The following is a 20,196-nucleotide window of genomic DNA, read 5'->3' as shown; positions in this document are numbered from 1 at the left end:
TATTTGGAGAAGGGAGCAGTGCTAATTAAAACACAAGATTATACAGGAGTTAAAAATGCCAGAATTAGCCAAAAGGCTATTTTTCATCTGTAGTCTCCTTCTTCACAGGTTTAGATATACAGTACAAAACAACCATAATGGACAGTCATGAGGTGGTGTCATGAGTCCCTCCTCTTCACAACTTACTCACTTTAAGCCACAACCTTTTTCTACAGTGTTATCTTAAGAGACATTTCAGAGTCTTCTCATGTTGTGCATTCAACACTGCTAAAGGGTTTAAGGCCCCTAGCAATAACATTTAGAATGTTGTGTAAAATGTCCTGAATAAGTCCTGATTACATGCCAAATCTTTCCAAATTCTGTTTAGATTTCCATGAAAATTCTTTCTCAAAGACCAAACTCCACACTGTAGGGGAAATGGAGCATGTGGTCTTTCAGACTCATCTCTGATTGGCCAATCAAAAACAGTCTTGTCTTCAAAAAGTCTAGAACATAAAGAGATTCTGCCAAGTGACAGCGGCAACATAAACGAAATGACGCCTCCGATGTTTGCTTTGTATGTGTCATGTCTGCTCTTGGGGAGAATGGGTAAGTTGTATCTTCTGTAAGTGCACTGTGTCACTTTTGGTTTTTTAAAATATTACTTTTTTGCGTACTGCACTATGCTCCCAGTCATGGTATAAAGTTAATTGTCAAAATGCTTGGTCTTCATATTCTCCTCAGCGGATACGACAGCTCTTAAAGTATCATCTTTACGTTTCGCATCACTTAGCGTCGGTGAAAACCTGACATTGGAATGCTTCTACGAAGATGATAGTGTAGCGGTGATGTTTTACTGGTACAAACAAACTATGGGACAGACACCACAGCTGGTGTCTAAATTCTATAAGCATGACAAAGATGCATCTTTGAATGATGACTTTAAAAACGATCCACGGTTTGAAGTGGTAACTACCAATGGTAGAAATCACTTGAAGATCTCAAACGTGCAGATTTCAGACTCAGCTACTTATTACTGCGTAAGTGGCTATTCATATGTGTATGAATTTACCGAGGGCACTATAGTCCACGTAAAAGGTTCAGGTTTGAAGATCCCAGCTTGGGTCAATCAATCAGCATCTGAGAGCATCCAGCCAGGAGGCTCTGTGACTCTGGACTGTACAGTACACACTGGGACCTGTGATGGAGAACACAGTGTTTACTGGTTCAAGAACTCGGAACAATCTCAGCCAGGACTCATTTACACCCATGGAGGCAGGAATGATCAGTGTGAGAGGAAACCCAACACACAAACACACACCTGTGTCTACAAGCTGCCGATGAAGAGTCTGAATCCTTCTCATGCTGGGACCTACTACTGTGCTGTTGCCTCATGTGGACACATTCTGTTTGGAAACGGGACCAAGCTGGAGTTTAAATGTAGGTTACTTGCTAGCAAAGATCATCTTATTTCTTAAATAGTGTAATCAAATTTGGTAAGGGGGAAAAAAAACTGAAATCTCTGTTTCCTTATGTTCATCTGCAGATGATGAAGAATCTATTGTTTTGGTGTATATATTGAGTGGAGCTTTGGCATTCACCACCATCCTGGTTGTTTCCTTGGTTTACACACTGTACAAGACAAACAGCTGCCAATGCACAGGTAGGCTAAACTGTTATTCCTTCAGTCTGTCTGTTCTATGTATGTGATATTTAAGAGCAGAAAAGAACTAAATTAGCTGATATGATTTAAGATAAGAAAACGTTTGTCTCTCCCAAGTGACAGAAATTTGTCTTCGATAGGGCAGGATCAAATGACATAAAATACATATAAGAACATAAAGATACATGTAGATACATAATAACATTGACTGTAAAACAAGTGCAACATGCAAAAACAGTGCAAGAAAAAGCCTGAATGGAGCGGTTTGATACTATGTATGGCTTTTCAACCCGTTCTCACTCCAAACTCGTAAAATATGGACGTTTGGACAGTGGCGATGAAAAAAGCGCCCTTCAGCGTGTTTGTAGAACGCACCAGGGAGAGCAGCTACACGGGGTTTGAAGATGACGTAGCACTAAGAGCGACTACGCTAGCGAGTAGTATGAAAGGCCGAAAATCTGCATAGGGAGGTTGGTTGGGGTGGTGCATGGGTCAAACAACACAGGACTTTCATCCAGGAGACTGGGGATTGTGTCCCGCGTGTCACGTTTCCTAAACCCAACCATCGCTTTCTTCTTTTACTAAACCCAACCGTCCCATTCTTCCCACGTGTCATGGAAACGTATGCCCACCCACGACCTTTTCCTTAACCTAACTGCGTCAAAGTGACGCCCATATTCCCGACCAAGCGCGTTTAGATATGATGCTAAAGGAGACTTTTAGCGTCAATAACAATGACAAAGGCACCTGACCAAGCGTCCATATTTTACACGATGGGAGTGAGAATCTGTTGGGCTGATGGCAGTGGGGATGAAGGAGTTTTTATATATGTTTTTCTCTGCAAATGGGGCTCTTTAGCGTCGACCTGACCAGTAACTGAAAAGGAAGGGTGAAGGGGGGTGGGTGGGATCCTGTGTGATTATTGTGGCTTTCCTGAGTACTGACCGGGTGTGACATTCTGTTGAGGGGGTTTTGGGGAGCCAATTATCTCTCTGGCCTGATTTACTATTTGTGCAAGTTTTGTTTTGCGTTGGATAGTGAAAGCATTGTACCAGGCTGAGATATTAATAGTGAGGATGGATTCAATGAGTGACCGGTATCCTCATTGAATCCCGGTCACTCATTGAGTCATTGAATCTGTTACGTAATCAAAATTAAGACAAGGGTAACTGTCGGACAAATCAATGACTTTCATGTGACTTAATGAAGCCACCTTACTTGTTCATTTAGGAATCATGGATATGGATTTATAGTAAAACAAATCATGGAAAATTAAGCAAGTCTAGACCTATATTCAAACGATCCAACTTCGTAAAAAATAATTGGTCTTTTCACCACAAGCATAGTGGATTTTGAAGACGGCTTTTGTCATTTTTTCTTACAACCAGACTCTCAAGCTAGATCCTCCGCTGCCTCGGCTCCCAATTCAGAGGTGAGTATTTTCAAACTATAACTAACATTTTTAAAAACACGTGAAAACCGAACTTGCGGTGAACACAAAAGAACAACACCTGTACGTTCGTCCACAACTTGAAATCTAAAAAAAACACCTCTCTGACACAACCTAAACTAAAAAAACAATGTAAGACGTACATGTTTGCAGGGCTTATATAGTGATTTGAATTGGACTTTTTTATATAATAGTCATGAGACGTATACTTACATGGAAATTAACCCTTTTATATTTTATTGCCAGGGTTGCCAAGATGCAGACAACCTCCATTATGTTGCTTTCAGGGAGAACAAGGCCAACAGATCAACGAGGCAGCAGACAGACGACACCTGGAGTGAATGTGTGTACTCCAGTGTAAGGCAGTAGAGCTGGATATGTTTCATGTGTTCTTTGTGTCTGTGTTACTAAAAGTGACAATTCAGTCAGATATTACCTCCATATTCTGAATGTAAAGATTTAACTCACAAAGCACCAATTAAACACGTTCCTTCAGCTACAGTTGGGTCTTTCTGATGTGATCTAGGTGCCATATTTCCACTCTTACTATACTGTTGACAACAATGAACAAACACACGGCCACAAAAAAACTGATGTCTGTGGCCACTGTGAGCTCAGGTACGAGAGAGAAAAAAAAAAAAAAAAAAAAAAAAAAAAAAAAAAAAAAAAAAAGAGGGAGAGAGAGAGAGACCCAGGGAGGACAGACTCTGCTCGCTCTGTTCAGAGAGAGAGAAGTAGAGACAGAGCAGCACTTTCTGCTTCTAATGTGACAAATATAAACCAACTAGACAAATCTTCTTCCCCAAATTTAAAAGTCATTGTAAAGAATTCGAGACACTTTCAGACAGGGACAAACTGTGTGTTTAGGCAAGAATTTAAACTGCTGTATCATAGCAGCTTATATGTCGCCTCCTGCCACGAATTAAGAGATGACCATGGAAACAGCACAGAGGAGTAAACAAATAACACCTGAACACCCACCTAGATCAATAGATTCCTGTAAATATTAGATTGTGAGAAAGTTGTAACTATGTGATAAGTTGTGTAAGGATTTTGAGGTACCATTGTACTCCTTGTGTCTTTGTCAGTGTTCATGTTATAGTTTGTGCCAGTTATTTGGTAATTTACTTTTATTTTATAGGTTATCTGAATTTGGCAACATAAGCAATGTCTTGTCATGCCAATAAGAGAGAGACAGAGAGAGAGAGAGAGAGAGAGAGAGAGAGAGAGAGAGAGAATGCATGCCCGTAAAATGGATATAAAGTACCGGCTGCTAAAGCATGAAGGCCACTGTGTGTAACGTTTCCTCCTTCACACACACACTAGCTCCTTTCTGTGGTTACATAAGCACACCAATCTCTCAGCAGCATTAACCAGCCCTAAGTGTATTGATTATTCCTGTAATTCAATTCAGTTTATTTTGAGAAGGGAGCAGTGCTAATTAATAAAACACAAGATTATTAGGAGTTAAAAATGCCAGAATTAGCCAAAAGGCTATTTTTCATCTGTAGTCCCCTTCTTCACAGGTTTACTGTGAATGTGTTGATTGCACATCACAAACCCGGACATATAAGCATCTTTTTTTAGCCTCCATGTGGTCGGCAGTCAAAGTTGTGCTCTTAATATACGTTGGTCGTGCACTCTTCTGGGACCCTCTGCTCTCTTTGGCTTTTTGGTTTCAAACAGGAAGTCTCTGCAGTGTCTTCATGCACAACAGCCACTTTTTGATACCCCCGACTGACTAGGGAAAGCTTTGTCATAGTTATCTCATTTCCTGGGCATAATTCAAACATTGACACTGGTACACTGACAACACTGGAAGATGAGATGATGTTACATAGAATTTGTACATAGACATGCTTGTTTTAAAAGAGGTGTAAGTATTTTCTTTGGCAGTAAAAGATTAGAGTTCAATATGCTTTGGGAACGTACTTCTCTGGGACCCTTTGCTCTCTTTGTCTTTGTGGTTTTAAACAGGGAGTCTCTGCAGTGTCTTCATGCACAGCAGCCACACAGTATAACTCTAAAGCCCAGACTATTCTAGTAGATGATATTAATAAATCAATCTCACATTGCTTAAATAGGCTTTGATGAAATTATAAATACTGTACACAACAACTCTGTAACATTAAACACTACAATATTCTTGTCTCTTACATTTAGAGTGCAGTGTAAATGTCGTACTGTATAAAACACTCAAGCTTAGCCTTGCTTAGGGAGTGGCACTTTCCTTTAAGCCTATACTGCTCATCATGTCCTCCTAAAGAAATCACATATTTCTTGGTAGAAGTAGCTGAAACAATTTACATACTGATGTAATGTCATAAGCAACATTATCTAGTTTTAAGCAACAACAAAAACCACTGTGGAGAAAATATTAGTTTTAGTCATGCTAGTGGCATGGCTCTAGAGATGTCAGTAGCTATGTTTCCATCCACACGAATTTCACGAATATCGACTCAAAGTTTATACGTTTGGTCTCATCGGATTTTCTCTTGATCGATGTACGGCTTATTCGATAAACGCTGATGGAATCACGATTAAGTTTTAGGTCATTGTATGGTTAAATAGACGCACCTGTACGGGTCAGAAGTGGTGAAGACCCCAACCGGCACCGTCAGACACCGCCTACCAAGAGCCTGGGTCTGTCCGAGGTTTCTTCCCAAGAGGGAGTTTTTCCTCGCCACTGTCCCACTGGTCACACTGCTTGCTCTTGAGGGAATTACTGCAATTGTTGGGACTTTGTAAATTATACAGTGTGGTCTAGACCTACTCTATCTGTAAAGTGTCTCAAGATAACTTGTGTTATGATTTGATACTATAAATAAAATTGAATTGAAAAAATTTAATGGAAATTGAATTGAATACCGTGCGCCCAATGCACACTGCCCGGGAATGCCGATGCAAATGTCTCTTATGATGAAACGATCGTCTAAATCCTGTAGTACGATTGATAGCCAGCCCTTTCTATTGACAAAATCCCTGCAGCCTTCAGCAGGGGGTCTAATCGTGACTTAAGTCCCTTACACCTGTGGCACAAAGTGCGCTCTATAGTTACGCAGCGAGACCTTATGCACAGTATATACACCTTTGCATCATCCTCGTTCGTATGGCATTGCACACACCGTAAACACATGGTGGTCTTGCTGACCCCAAACGTTTCACCTACCACTCTGTACTCTGCACATATAGCCAGCCTGGTTAGAACCGGAGGGCCATGGCTTATCTGGGTCAAGGGACGGGCCAATAAAATAACAGGTCAAATCCAAAAATGCTTCAACCAAAGGGTTTCCGTGAAGTGTCTTTAAACCACGATCTCCTAGAACAGTTTGGAGTGCTGTGTCCAAAACGACACTAAACCACAATGTATTATCATTTAGCTCCCAGCTTCACTGTGCCTAAGTACAGCCTAAAAGCCTAAGCCTAATGTGAAACACATGAAATGATGAAGCCACAACTGATGAATTGGGTTATTGTATGGCAAAGGTTCATTCAACACAAATCATTTCTATCACATTAGAGTGAGGACATCACCAGATTACAGGTATAGGATGTAAAAAAGATCTCGTAAAACCCATTTCTCACCAGGAAAATTAGAACTGTTTGCATTGCGTGAACTCTAACTCAACTTCCAGCATTCACTTTTATCACTTGTGCGGTGAACAGGGTGCGAACTAATGAGTTTTCCACTGTTGGAAACTCACTTCGATGCAGAGCTTGAAGCCATGCCTGAATATTTGATAACCATGGCTTGACGTTAATCACTTTGTGCACCAGCCACGAGTAGCTAGTGGTTTTCCAAAGTTACTAGCCAATTAGCTTTTTCACTAGCATTGACTTTGCCATTTATTTTGGCTCCATGATGGCTCCATACACCATGGCCAACAACTCACACCAAAACAATATAGATTGAACAATTTCACTACAAGTAAGAAAAAAATATGTGTTAATCTGGGTTGATGTTATAAGCCAAAAGATATTCATACAACATAAGTGAGACCAGTACTTCTTCAAATGTTCCAAATCTTTTAATTTACTACTTTTCAGTTGTCTACACTAATCTAAATGTCTGCTAATACATCTAGTTTCATTGTCCGTTTAATCGCACTGGGTTCTCAAAGCCCTCTCCAAATACCAGTTTGAACCGGTAGAGCTTTTTCTACTGCCGATGTCGGTTAATGAAAGACAGTGATCTGTGGAAGAGAACTGTAGCTGAGCATTAGTAACTTTACTTTTAAAATTAATTCTGTTTGTGATTTTAAGCATGAAGCTTAACAATTATATTTTGGTTCTAGAACCTCTCTCTACGTGTCTTGACTTGAAACCATCATTGACAATGGAGGGGGCACTGAACATGTGTTCACTGTTTCCAAAATAGGACATTCAGTGTCACTTCTTGTTAGCCAATCAAACGCAGCCCACTCTTTAAGAGTAGAGAACGGATGAAGGTCCTCCACATTCATCAAGACATTTCCATCACGATGACATCTCTGAAGTTTGCTTTACATCTGACTTGTCTTTGCTTGTGGAGAATTGGTAAGTTGGGTATTTTGTGGACTGGATGTGTTTGCATCCTTAAAAGTATACATTCTTCACTGATATTATTTCAAATCATAATGCTGAACTTCTGTCATTGCATTAATTGTGCCCTTTCTTGGTTTCTTTTCTATTCAGCACTGGCATCTACTCAAAAACTTAAACTGTCCCCAATGGTGCGTCAGGAGACGGATTTTATATCGGCTAATGTTGGCGATAGCGTGACATTACAGTGTTTCTATGAAGATGATGTCGCAGCAATGTTCTTCTGGTATAAGCAAACTCTGGGACAGAAACCAAGGCTCATCTCAACCTTCTATAAGCATGATAAAAATGCCACATTTATTGATGAATTAAAAAACGATCCACGATTCACACTGGAATCTAAAAATGGAAAGTATCACTTGACAATCTCGAAGTTACGCATTTCTGACTCGGCTACTTACTACTGCATAAGTATCTATGCCTACCAGTTTCAATTTGCCGAGGGCACAACTGTCGATGTAAAGGGTTCAGGTTTGAAGATCCAAGCTACAGTCCATCAGTCAGCATCTGAGACCATCCAGCCAGGAGGCTCTGTAACTCTCAACTGTACAGTACACACTGGGACCTGTGATGGAGAACACAGTGTTTACTGGTTCAAGAAGTCGGAAGAATCTCAGCCAGGACTCATTTACACCCATGGAGGCAGGAATGATCAGTGTGAGAGGAAACCCAACACACAAACACACACCTGTGTCTACAACCTGCCTATCAAGAACCTGAGTCTTTCTCATAATATGACCTACTACTGTGCTGTTGCCTCATGTGGACACATTCTGTTTGGAAACGGGACCAAGCTGGAGTTAGAGGGTAAGTGATGTAAAATTCTAGCAGATGTAATTGTGTCAAATTTAACATAAACACAGATGTAACAGCTAAAAGCTGTAACCCAACTAATATGGGATTTTTGAGGCCAATACTGATATCCATATTTGGGGATCTAAAAAATGTCCTGATGACATATTGGCAGATAGTTACTTTTTAAAGCATAACACATGAAATAAACAAGTCATCTTGATAGATATCCACTTTTGTTTGGGAAAAATACTGATCGGTACACAAATCAACTTTTCAGTGTTCTCTGGTGGACAACTTTGTTTGGAATTTCTTGTTACCAATCATCCGCCACATACACCAATGCTGATATATCTGACTGCAATAAGCCAATATTGGCGGATTTATCAATCTAACTTTACCAAAAGATTTTTAATGTCTCTTGATGTCTGGCTCTCTGCAGATAAGGTGGAATCGCCCGAATCTCTTGTGTATTTCTTGAGCGCAGCTTTGGCTTTCACCACCATCCTGGTTGTTTTATTGGCTTTCTCGGTGTACAAGGTGAACAAGAGAAACAGCTGCCAATGTAAAGGTACAGTAACTCGTACTGTTTTTATCAAACCGCATGTTTTCAATGAAGATGCCTTTAAAATAAAGAGCTTTTTCTATGTTTCACAGAGTGTCAAACAGCTTCCAACACAGCAAATGCAGAGGTGAATATTATCTAAAATAACTGCTATATTCAGACACAATTAGTTGTGTTGTGTCGACTTATTTCTTTTATGTACTGTATTGTTATTCATTCATATATTTTTCTGTTACCAGGGTTACCAAGATGTAGACAACCTCCATTATGCTGCGTTAAGGGATCCCAGGACCAACAGATCAAGAAAAGTTAGAGACAACACCGTCAGTGAATGTGTGTACTCCAGCGTAAGGCAGTAGAACTGGACATGTTTCATTTGTACTTGGTTTTTTGGTAGGCTGGGATTTTGTCAACACTTTAACATATCGTCGCCCATCTGCCCTACAGCTACAATATTACCATTTTTGAGAAGTGATGTAGCTTTTCTTGAAACAAACTTTTTCAGAAATGTCTACATTTTTTAAATATGAATTCTTATACATAAATGTATAACTACTTGAACAACCTTGTGCAATGACAGTACAGCTGTCTGATGTGGGTTTTTATGTGCCGGCAAAGCTGCCAAATTTCCACTCTAACTATACCAGTTGTATCATGCGCTCACTGTTGGACTACTAAAAACACGAGATGTAGGCCTACCATTTCATTTGCAAAGCAAAACCTTAACCACTGACAATGTGTACATGTCACAGAACCTGACAACATATTATTCTCCATTCCATTCCTGGTGAAATACTGTATGCTTTAGTCTTTGCATGTTTTTGTACATGTTGCTAAAAACCCACTGATGTAAGAATCTTTGTCTAACTTCCCTTGTGGTCTGCAATCAAAAGATGAGATAAAAACAGTACGGATGCTTTGTGAATGGTCGGACATATACTTAGTTTTTGTTTCCGTGTGGTTTCAAGTAGGATGTCTTCACATTGTAGTACAAAGTTTTTTTTTCTTTTTAAATATGTTGTGTTTGTATGTGTTATGTTCCATTGTTTCCAAGAAAACACATAAATATTAATAAACTGTAAATATCGCCAAGTGTAGCACTGTCATGTCAGAAAGGGCAGGAACGACTACAGCAATACTGCTGTGGTAATATGATCGTATCGTGGGTTTGAAGTCATTAAAGGCATCACCACTTTTCCTCCCTCTACCCTCAAGCAAAAAGCCACTAACCACCATTGAAACAGATCACAATCAGGCAACCACTGCAACACATCGGGATTCAACCTGCGGAGGCCCTACCTCCACTGAGGTTCCACTGAACACACCTGGAAGTGTTTGCAAGTGAGGGATCATGTCCTTGGTGGCTGGTGTTCTCTAGGTCACCCTCCTAAAGGTCCTATGACATGCTGCTTTTTCGATGCTTTTATATAGGCCTTAGTGGTCCCCTAATACTGTATCTGAAGTATCTTTCCCAAAATTCAGCCTTTGTGCAGAATTACAGCCACTATGAGCCAGTCCCACAATGAACTTTCCTTAGGACATGCCATTTCTGTGTCTGTAGCTTTAAATGCTAATGAGGAGGAGGGAAGCGGGGCAAGGTGGAGGGTGGGGGGTGTGGCCTTGACCAGCTCGTCATGGGCAAAGCAGAGAAAGGGGAGGTAACCTTTCCCCTTATGATGTCATAAAGGGAAGATTCCAGATTGGCCCATCTGAGCTTACTTTTTCTCAAAGGCAGAGCAGGATACCCAGGGCTCGGTTTACACCTATCACCATTTCTAGCCACTGGGGGACCATAGGCATGCTGGGGGAACTCATGTTAAAAAAAAATTCATAAAGTGAAATTGTCATGCTATGGGACCTTTAAAGCCAAGCAGAGTTAGCTGTAACAATAACTGCAATGCACATGGAATTCTTTCCAAAATAGCAGTGAAATGCAAAAAATCATAAAATAAGAAGCTGACTTTAAAGCTGCTTATTATCACATTCTATTCTTGTATAGTACATTTTTTTTTAAGCTTACCAATTAGCTTACACATTGTATCTATTTCTTGATTGTCATTGCAGGTTGTATTGACCCGTCCTCTTGTTTGTTGGGTTTGCCAGCTTTGAGCACTAACGTGGACTATGACCCAGGTGACTGTTGGAGGTATGACAACACTTAAATAGGACAGTTTAGGGGTTGTTAGAAAGACTAGCTGTTCCCCTTGCTTTATGGTAATCCAGGCTATAATGTTGCTGGACTTTAGCATACAGAGATGAAAATGACAATCTTCTCTAAGGCAGCCAACAAAAGAATTTCAAAAATAAAAGTCAGACATTCTGCAATTAGAACTTTGACTACACTTACAGCAGCTCTTTGCTGCAGCATTCAAACTCAGTCAAAATAGGTCAGTTGGTGTAGGCGGGTAGTCATCAGGTGTAGGCGGATATGTTGGGGGAATAATAATGCCGAAGAACAGGGTGGAGTAATTAGGCTTGCTCCCTGTGCCTAATAGGAGCAAAGCCTTATATGAATTAGACTACTAAATGTAGGTTTAACTGTAATTTATGCACTGCTTTCACTGTGAACACAGAGATGAAGCACTTACTGAGACCTGTTGACCTTTACCACCATGCGTTTGCCGTGCATCTCTTTCATTTCAGCAGCATTGGTGGTTTAAGCAGGATGTAGAGGTGTTCTCTGTACTCTGAGAGGACATTTTTAACTCTGCTCTCATCTTTATGCATCTTCATAGTACAAGTTTAACCTTTATATGTTTTTTAACAGTTCAATGCTTTTGACTCATGTATGTTGAAACTTTTCTCTCAAAAACAACAGTTCAAGCCTTTGAGAAGTGTCCAAAACAACAATTTAGGGTTCCATTCATCTGACAAAGTTCTAGCCGCATGACTTAATGAGTAAAGGAGGAAGAAACGTGACGTTGGGGAGTCCACTGAAGTAGATGGATACAAAACATTGGACTCCAACATGAGAAACCACTAATTGCTTCCTTTTTCCAATTGACAGTCAGCATTTTTTAAAGCATGACCACAATTGTTTCATAACCTAAACACAAAGCATGAAAACCAAGGTCCCCTAACCTTAACGAAGTAGTATTTTTTGTCCCAACTACAATATTTGCCTAATGTTAAAAAATAACTTAACTTATTTTAACCCAAACCATAATCTCTCCCTAAACCAAGTATGTTTTGTGCCTAAAACTAACCAAACATTACGATAGCATCATAAAACTGACCGACTTAACAGCGTACTGTAACAGTTTTGTAATAGCTCACACTAATGTTGTTGTCCTGCCAATAGCTGCATCAGACATCCACACATTGTTATGCGAATTAAGTGATATCGAAAGAAAAATGCCTAATGGAAACAGTAAAATTCAATTGAATTTCATGAATATTGACTCAAAGTTTATAAGTTCGGTCTCATCGGCTTTTCTCTTGATCGATGTACAGCTTATGCCATAAACGCTGATGGAAACGTTATTTGAATAAATAATGAATCGCGATTAAGTTTTAGGTCATTGTATGGTTAAACAGATGCACCTGTACGGATCAGAAGTGGTGAAGACCATACGCCCAATGCGCACTGCCGGCTGTGCAGACGCAAATGTCCCTTATGATGCAACGATCGTCTATTACATCCTGTAGTACGATTGATAGCAAGCCCTTTCTATTGACAAAATCCCTGCAGCCTTTAGCAGGGGGTCTAATCATGACTTGAGTCCCGTCTATTGCGCCATACACCTGTGGCACAAAGTGCGCTCTATAGTTATGAAGCGAGATCTTATGCGCCTCATCCACTCCAGGTAGGTATACAGTATATACACCTTTAATCTGGTGATGTCCTTACTCTTATTTGATAGAAATTATTTGGTTTAAATGAACCATTGCCATACATTCATCAGTTGTGGCTTCATCATTTGAGGTGTTTCACATTAGGCTTAGGCTTTTAGGCTGTACTTAGGCACAGTGGAGCTAGGAGCTAAATGCTAATACATTGTGGTATAGCGTCGTTTTTGACACAGCACTCCAAACTGTTCTACAATATTGTGGTTTAGAGACACTTCACGGAAACCCTTTGGTTGAAGAATTTTCAGATTTGACCTGTTATTTTATTGGCCCGTTCACCACTCGGTACTCTGCACATATAGCCAGCCTGGTTAGAACTGGAGGGCCATGGCTTATCTGGGTCAATGGACGGGCCAATAAAATAACAGGCAAATCTGAAAATGCTTCAACCAAAGGGTTTCCGTGAAGTGTCTCTAAACCACGATCTCCTAGAACAGTTTGGAGTGCTGTGTCCAAAACGACACTAAACCACAATGTATTATCATTTAGCTCCCAGCTCCACTATGCCTAAGTACAACCTAAAAGCCTAAGCCTAATGTGAAACACCTCAAATGATGAAGCCACGACTGATGAATTGGGTTATTGTATGGCAAAGGTTCATTTAACACAAATCATTTCTATCAAATAAGAGTGAGGACATCACCAGATTACAGGTATAGGATGTAAAAAAGATCTCGTAAAACCCATTTCTCACCAGGAACATTAGAACTGTTTGCACTGAGTGAACTCTAACTCAACTTTCAGCATTCGCTTTTATCACTCGTGTGGTGAACAGGGTGGGAACTAATGAGTTTTCCATTGTTGGAAACTCAGTTTCAAGCAGAGCTTGAAGCCATGCCTGAATATTTGATAACCATGGCTTGACGTTAATCATTTTGTGCACCAGCCACAACAGCTAGTCGTTTTCCATAGTTACTACCCAATTAGCTTTTTCACTAGCATTGACTTTGCCGTTTATTTTGGCTCCATACGCCATGGACAACTCACACCAAAAACATATAGATTGAAAAATTTCACTACAAGTATGAAAAACATATGTACTTTTGATTTTGGGAGGAACTGTCCCTTTAAAATGTGTTAATCTGGGTTGATGTTATAAGCCAAATGACATTCATACAACATAAGTGAGACCAGTACTTCTTCAAATGTTCCAAATCTTTTAATTTACTACTTTTCAGTTGTCCACACTAATCTAACTAAATGTCTGCTAATACATCTAGTTTTGTTGTCTGTTTAATCACACTGGGTTCTCAAAGCCCTCTCCAAATACCAGTTTGAACCGGTAGAGCTTTTTCTACTGCCGATGTCGGTTAATGAAAGACAGTGATCTGTGGAAGAGAACTGTAGCTGAGCATTAGTAACTTTACTTTTCAAGTTATTTCTGTTTGTGATTTAAAGCATAAAGCTTAACAATTATATTTTGGTTCTAGTACCTCTCTCTACGTGTCTTGACTTGAAACCAACATTGACAATGGAGGGGGCACTGAACATGTGTTCACTGTTTCCAAAATAGGACATTCAGTGTCACTTCTTGTTAGCCAATCAAATGCAGCCTTCTCTTTAAGAGTAGAGAATGGATGAAGGTCCTCCACATTCATCAAGACATTTCCATCACGATGACATCTCTGAAGTTTGCTTTACATCTGACTTGTCTTTGCTTGTGGAGAATTGGTAAGTTGGGTATTTTGTGGACTGGATGTGTTTGCATCCTTACAAATATATATTTTTCACTGATATCATTTCAAATCATAATGCTGAACTTCTGTCATTTTATTAATTGTGCCCTTTCTTGGTCTCTTTTCTATTCCGCTACAGCATCTACTCAAAAACTTAAACTGTCCCCATCTGTGCTTCAGGAGACGGGTTTTATATCAGCTAATGTTGGCGATAACGTGACATTACAGTGTTTCTATAAGGATGATGTCGCAGCAATGTTCTTCTGGTATAAGCAAACTCTGGGACAGAAACCAAGGCTCATCTCAACCTTCTATAAGCATGATAAAAAGGGCACATTTATTGATGAATTAAAAAATGATCCACGCTTCACACTGGAAACTAAAAATGGAAATTATCACTTGACAATCTCGGAGTTACGCATTTCTGACTCGGCTACTTACTACTGCATAAGTATCTATGCCTACCAGTTTCAATTTACCGAGGGCATCACTGTCGATGTAAAGGGTTCAGGTTTGAAGATCCCAGCTACGGTCCATCAGTCAGCATCTGAGAGCATCCAGCCAGGAGGCTCTGTGACTCTGGACTGTACAGTACACACTGGGACCTGTGATGGAGAACACAGTGTTTACTGGTTCAAGAACTCTGAAGAATCTCAGCCAGGACTCATTTACACCCATGGAGGCAGGAATGATCAGTGTGAGAGGAAACCCAACACACAAACACACACCTGTGTCTACAACCTGCCTATCAAGAACCTGAGTCTTTCTCATAATATGACCTACTACTGTGCTGTTGCCTCATGTGGACACATTCTGTTTGGAAACGGGACCAAGCTGGAGTTAGAGGGTAAGTGATGTAAAATTCTAGCAGATGTAATTGTGTCAAATTTAACAAACACAGATGTAACCGCCAAAAGCTTTAACCCGACTAATATGGGATTTTTGAGGCCAATACTGTTATGCATATTTGGGGATCTGAAAAATTTGCTGATGACATATTGGCAGATAGTGACTTTTTAAAGCATAACACATGAAATAAACAAGTCATCTTGATAGATGAAAAATACTGAGCGGTACACAAATCAACTTTTCAGTGTTCTCTGGTGGACAACTTTGTTTGGAATTTCTTGTTACCAATCATCCGCCATATACACCTATGCTGATATATCTGACTGCAATAAGACAATATTGGCGGATTTATCAATCTAGCTTTACCAAAAGATTTTTAATGTCTCTTGATGTCTGGCTCTCTGCAGATAAGGTGGAATCGCCCGAATCTCTTGTGTATTTCTTGAGCGCAGCTTTGGCTTTCACCACCATCCTGGTTGTTTTATTGGCTTTCTCGGTGTACAAGGTGAACAAGAGAAACAGCTGCCAATGTAAAGGTACAGTAACTCGTACTGTTTTTATCAAAACGCATGTTTTCAATGAAGATGCCTTTAAAATATAGAGCTTTTTCTATGTTTCACAGAGTGTCAAACAGCTTCCAACACAGCAAATGCAGAGGTGAATATTATCTAAAATAACGGCTATATTCTAGTTGATAGTTGTGTCGACTTATTTCTTTTATGTACTGTATTGTTATTCATTCATATATTTTTGTGTTACCAGGGTTACCAAGATGTAGACAACCTCCATTATGCTGCGTTAAGGGATCCCAGGACCAACAGACCAAGAAAAGTTAGAGACAACACCGTCAGTGAATGTGTGTACTCCAGTGTAAGGCAGTAGAACTGGACATGTTTCATTTGTACTTGGTTTTTTGGTAGGCTGTGATTTTGTCAACACCTGTTAACATATCGTCGCCCATCTGCCCTACAGCTACAATATTACGATATAGAGAAGTGTGTAGATTTTCTTGAAACAAACTTTTTCAGAAATGTCTACATTTTTTAAACATGAATTCTTATACATAAATGTATAACTACTTGAACAACCTTGTGCAATGACAGTACAGCTGTCTGATGTGGATTTTTATGTGCTGGCAAAGCTGCCATATTTCCACTCTAACTATACCAGTTGTATCAGTCTCTCACTGTTGGACTACTAAAAACACGAGATGTAGGCCTACCATTTCATTTGCAAAGCAAAACCTTAACCACTGACAATGTGTACATGTCATATAACCTGACAACATATTATTTTCCATTCCTGGTGAAATACTGTATGCTTTAGTCTTTGCATGTTTTTGTACATGTTGCTAAAAACCCACTGATGTAAGAATCTTTGTCTAGCTTCCCTTGTGGTCTGCAATCAAAAGATGAGATAAAAACAGTACGGATGCTTTGTGAAGGGTCGGACGTATGCTTAGTTTTTGTTTCCGTGTGGTTTCAAGTAGGATGTCTTTACATTGTAGTACAAAGTTTTTTTTTTCTTTTTAAATATGTTGTGTTTGTATGTGTTATGTTCCATTGTTTCCAAGAAAACACATGAATATTAATAATAAACTGTAAATATCGTTTGTGTAGCACTGTCATATCAGAAAGGGCAGGAACGACTACAGCAATACTGCTGTGGTAATATGATGCGTATCGTGGGTTTGAAGTCATTAAAGGCATCACCACTTTTCCTCCCTCTACCCTCAAGCAAAAAGCCACTAACCACCATTGAAACAGATCACAATCAGGCAACCACTGCTGCACACATCGGGATTCAACCTGCGGAGGCCCTACCTCCACTGAGGTTCCACTGAACCATTCCAGGAAATGTTTGCAAGTGAGAAGCCAGTGAGGGATCATGTCCTTGGTGGTGCAATAGCCCCTTGTTGACGGTTCAAAAAAAAGTGGCTGGTGTTCTCTATGTCATGCTCCTAAAGGTCCTATGACATGCTGCTTTTTGGATGCTTTTATATAGACCTTAGTGGTCCCCTAATACTGTATCTGAAGTCTCTTTCCAGAAATTCAGCCATGGTGCAGAATTACAGCCACTAGAGCCAGTCCCACAATGAGCTTTACTTAGTATGTGCCATTTCTGTGTCTGTAGCTTTAAATGCTAATGAGGATGAGAGAAGCGGGGCAAGGTGGAGGGTGGGGGGTGTGGCCTTGACCAGCTTGTCATGGGCAAAGCAGAGAAAGGGGAGGTACCCTTTCCCCTAATGATGTCATAAAGGGAAGATTCCACATTGGCCAATCTGAGCTTACTTTTTCTCAAAGGTGGAGAAGGATACCCAGGGCTCGGTTTACACCTATTGCCATTTCTAGCCACTGAGGGACCATAGGCAGGCTGGGGTAATGCATATTAATGTTAAAAAAAAAACTCAAAATGAAATTGTCATGCCATGGGACCTTTAAAGCCAATAGCATTAGCAGTGACAAGAACTGCAATACACATGAATTCTTTCCAAAATAGGAGTGAAATGCAAAAAATCATAAAATAAGAAGCTGACTTTAAAGCTGCTTATTATCACATTCTATCCTTGTATATTACAGTTTTTTTCATTTGAAACAACCAATTAGCTTACACATTGTATCTATTTCTTGATTGTCAATAGCAGGTTGTAGTGACCGGTCCTCTTGTTTGTTGGGTTTGCCAGCTTTGAGCACTAACGTGGACTATGACCCAGGTGACTGTTGGAGGTATGGTTGACTGACTTGCTAGCTTATATGACAACATGTTAATACGACAGTTTAGAGGTTATTAGAAAGACTAGCTGATCCCCTTGCTTTATGCTAATCCAGGCTATACTTTTGCTGGACTTAACATACAGAGACAAAAGTGACAATCTTCTCTAAGGAAGCAAACAAAAAGATTTCAAATACAAAAGTCTGAGACATTCTGCAATTAGAACTTTGACTACAGTTACAGCAGCGCTTTGCTGCAGTATTCAGATTCAGTCAAAATAGGTCAGTTGATCAGGTGTTGACCAATATGTTGGGGAATAACAATGCCGAAGAACATGGTGGAGTAATTAGGCTTGCTCCCTGTGCCTAAGAGGGGAAAACCTTATATGAATTAGACTAGTAAATTTAAGTTTAACCGTAATTTATGCACTGCTTTCACTGTGAACACAGAGATGAAGCACTTACTGAGACCTGTTGACCTTTACCACCATGCTTTTGCCGTGCATCTCTTTCATTTCAGCAGCACTGGTGGTATCAGCAGGATGTAGAGGTGTTCTCTGTACTCTGAGAGGGCATTTTTTACTCTGCTCTCATCTTTATGCATCTTCATAGTACAAGTTTAACCTTTAACACCTCCACATAGCTTGACCAGGACATGTGCACTTTGACTGTGTAACTGGGAGAACTTAAAGTTACTGTTTTTGAAGATTTGTATCTGAGGTCTGCCCAAATCCTTAAAACTGAACTGAATAGCAGTGGTGTAGTGGTGTCTTGGTAGGTGGGTATACTGTGACTTCAACCCCCGCCATCAATGTCATTTAAAGGGTATTTCTTCCCAGAGTTTGCCCTTAAGACAGGGCTTCTCCCTAGGTTCTGTTTTAAATTTCATGTATGTTGGAAACTTTCCTCTCAAAAAACAACAGCATCAAGCCTTTGAGCAAGTGCCATTTGGTTCCATTCAGCTGACAAAGCGCTAGCCCTCTACGATATGAGTAAAGGAGGAAGAAACGTGACATTGGGGAGTCCACTGAAGTAGATGGATAGATTAACAAAATATTGGACTCCAACATGAGAAACCACTAATAGCTTCCTTTTTCCAATTGACAGTCAGCATATTCTGAAGCATGACCACAATTGTTTCCTAACCTAAACATGAAGCATGACAACCAAGGTCCCCTAACCTTAACAAAGTAGTATTTTTTGCCCCAACTACGATGTGGAAAAATGACTTATTTTAACCCAAACCATGATCTCTCCCTAAACCAAGTTTTTTTTGTGCCTAAAACTAACCAAACGTTACCATAGCATCATAAAACTGGCCGACTTAACAGCGTACTGTAACAGTTTTGTAATAGCTCACAGTAATGTTGTCATCCTGCCAATAGCTGCATCAGATCAAAAAAATGCTGTGTCGATCTAAAAAGCACGCACAAACTGTGCATTTTATCATTTCATTTGGAGGGCTTCTGAAATCTTCTTCCGGACACTGCTCCTTCTGTTAATGCAGACAAGAAAAAAAGCAGTCACTCACTACATTGAGACCATTTAACCTTCAACCCCATTGTTTAGCTTTGTGTCTCTGTCAGGCAGCAGCTACTGTGGTTTTCAGCAGGATGTAGGCATGGTTGCACTCCCACATAGATGCTATGTATGCCTATGTCCTCTAAAACAAAGCAAAGGCACTAATGCCAGTAATACAAATACCAATACCAGTAAGACTAATAACGCAATGCATTCTTAGAACACTTCATGTTTAAATGCTATGAGTACTAAACCAATGGATATAATATACTAGTTGCAGAGGGCATGTTGAGACATCAGAACAGACTACAAAGTGCTGACATTTAAAAATGACTATTGTTTGCAATAACTTCCCGGTAGAAAACTCATGAGTCCTGTACATACAATTTAAAGGCGCTGAGCAAACGGGGACGAGGACCAACTGGATCTACTCTTATATTATTCATCTAAAATGCATGTTTGATGCTTTTGAACACTTTCGCTTATGTTCAATGAAGAGCTAATTTACCTGTTGGGCCACAGACTAAAGAAAATGACAACACCCAAACTAGGAGTCAGTC

The 20,196-nt window shown here is 39.9% G+C and overlaps 4 protein-coding genes across 6 annotated transcripts in view; 3 read left to right on the top strand and 1 right to left on the bottom strand.

The window, feature by feature from the left end:
• Positions 1-20,196, bottom strand: part of LOC120572425 (prostaglandin D2 receptor 2-like) — a 101,918-nt gene that overhangs the window by 48,865 nt on the left and 32,857 nt on the right. Inside the window, exon 1 of one of the 3 annotated variants that reach the window (XM_039821720.1) lies at positions 15,035-15,142. The exons of 1 other annotated variant lie outside the window; for it this stretch is intronic. The gene's annotated coding sequence lies outside the window, so the exon portion shown is untranslated. Of the gene's footprint in view, positions 1-15,020; positions 15,143-20,196 lie in introns of those variants that run through there. One more of the 3 variants, XM_039821721.1, reaches the window with a different exon arrangement.
• LOC120572432 lies at positions 534-3,510 on the top strand. The gene is made up of 5 exons (XM_039821729.1): positions 534-588; positions 724-1,419; positions 1,526-1,642; positions 3,031-3,074; positions 3,339-3,510. The coding sequence occupies exons 1-5, from the start codon at positions 534-536 to the stop codon at positions 3,459-3,461; spliced, it is 1,035 nt and encodes a 344-aa protein (XP_039677663.1). The 3' UTR covers positions 3,462-3,510.
• Positions 7,787-9,471, top strand: LOC120572437 (immunoglobulin kappa light chain-like). Its single transcript, XM_039821734.1, has 4 exons — positions 7,787-8,480; positions 8,908-9,036; positions 9,123-9,157; positions 9,270-9,471. The coding sequence occupies exons 1-4, from the start codon at positions 7,802-7,804 to the stop codon at positions 9,387-9,389; spliced, it is 963 nt and encodes a 320-aa protein (XP_039677668.1). The 5' UTR covers positions 7,787-7,801; the 3' UTR covers positions 9,390-9,471.
• On the top strand, positions 14,496-17,014 carry LOC120572428 (immunoglobulin kappa light chain-like). Its single transcript, XM_039821726.1, has 5 exons — positions 14,496-14,549; positions 14,688-15,402; positions 15,812-15,940; positions 16,027-16,061; positions 16,167-17,014. The coding sequence occupies exons 1-5, from the start codon at positions 14,496-14,498 to the stop codon at positions 16,284-16,286; spliced, it is 1,053 nt and encodes a 350-aa protein (XP_039677660.1). The 3' UTR covers positions 16,287-17,014.

Source organism: Perca fluviatilis, chromosome 14, assembly GCF_010015445.1.
Source record: "Perca fluviatilis chromosome 14, GENO_Pfluv_1.0, whole genome shotgun sequence".
NCBI classification, from domain to species: Eukaryota; Metazoa; Chordata; class Actinopteri; order Perciformes; family Percidae; genus Perca; species Perca fluviatilis.
This window is presented reverse-complemented; position numbering and strand designations above follow the sequence as displayed.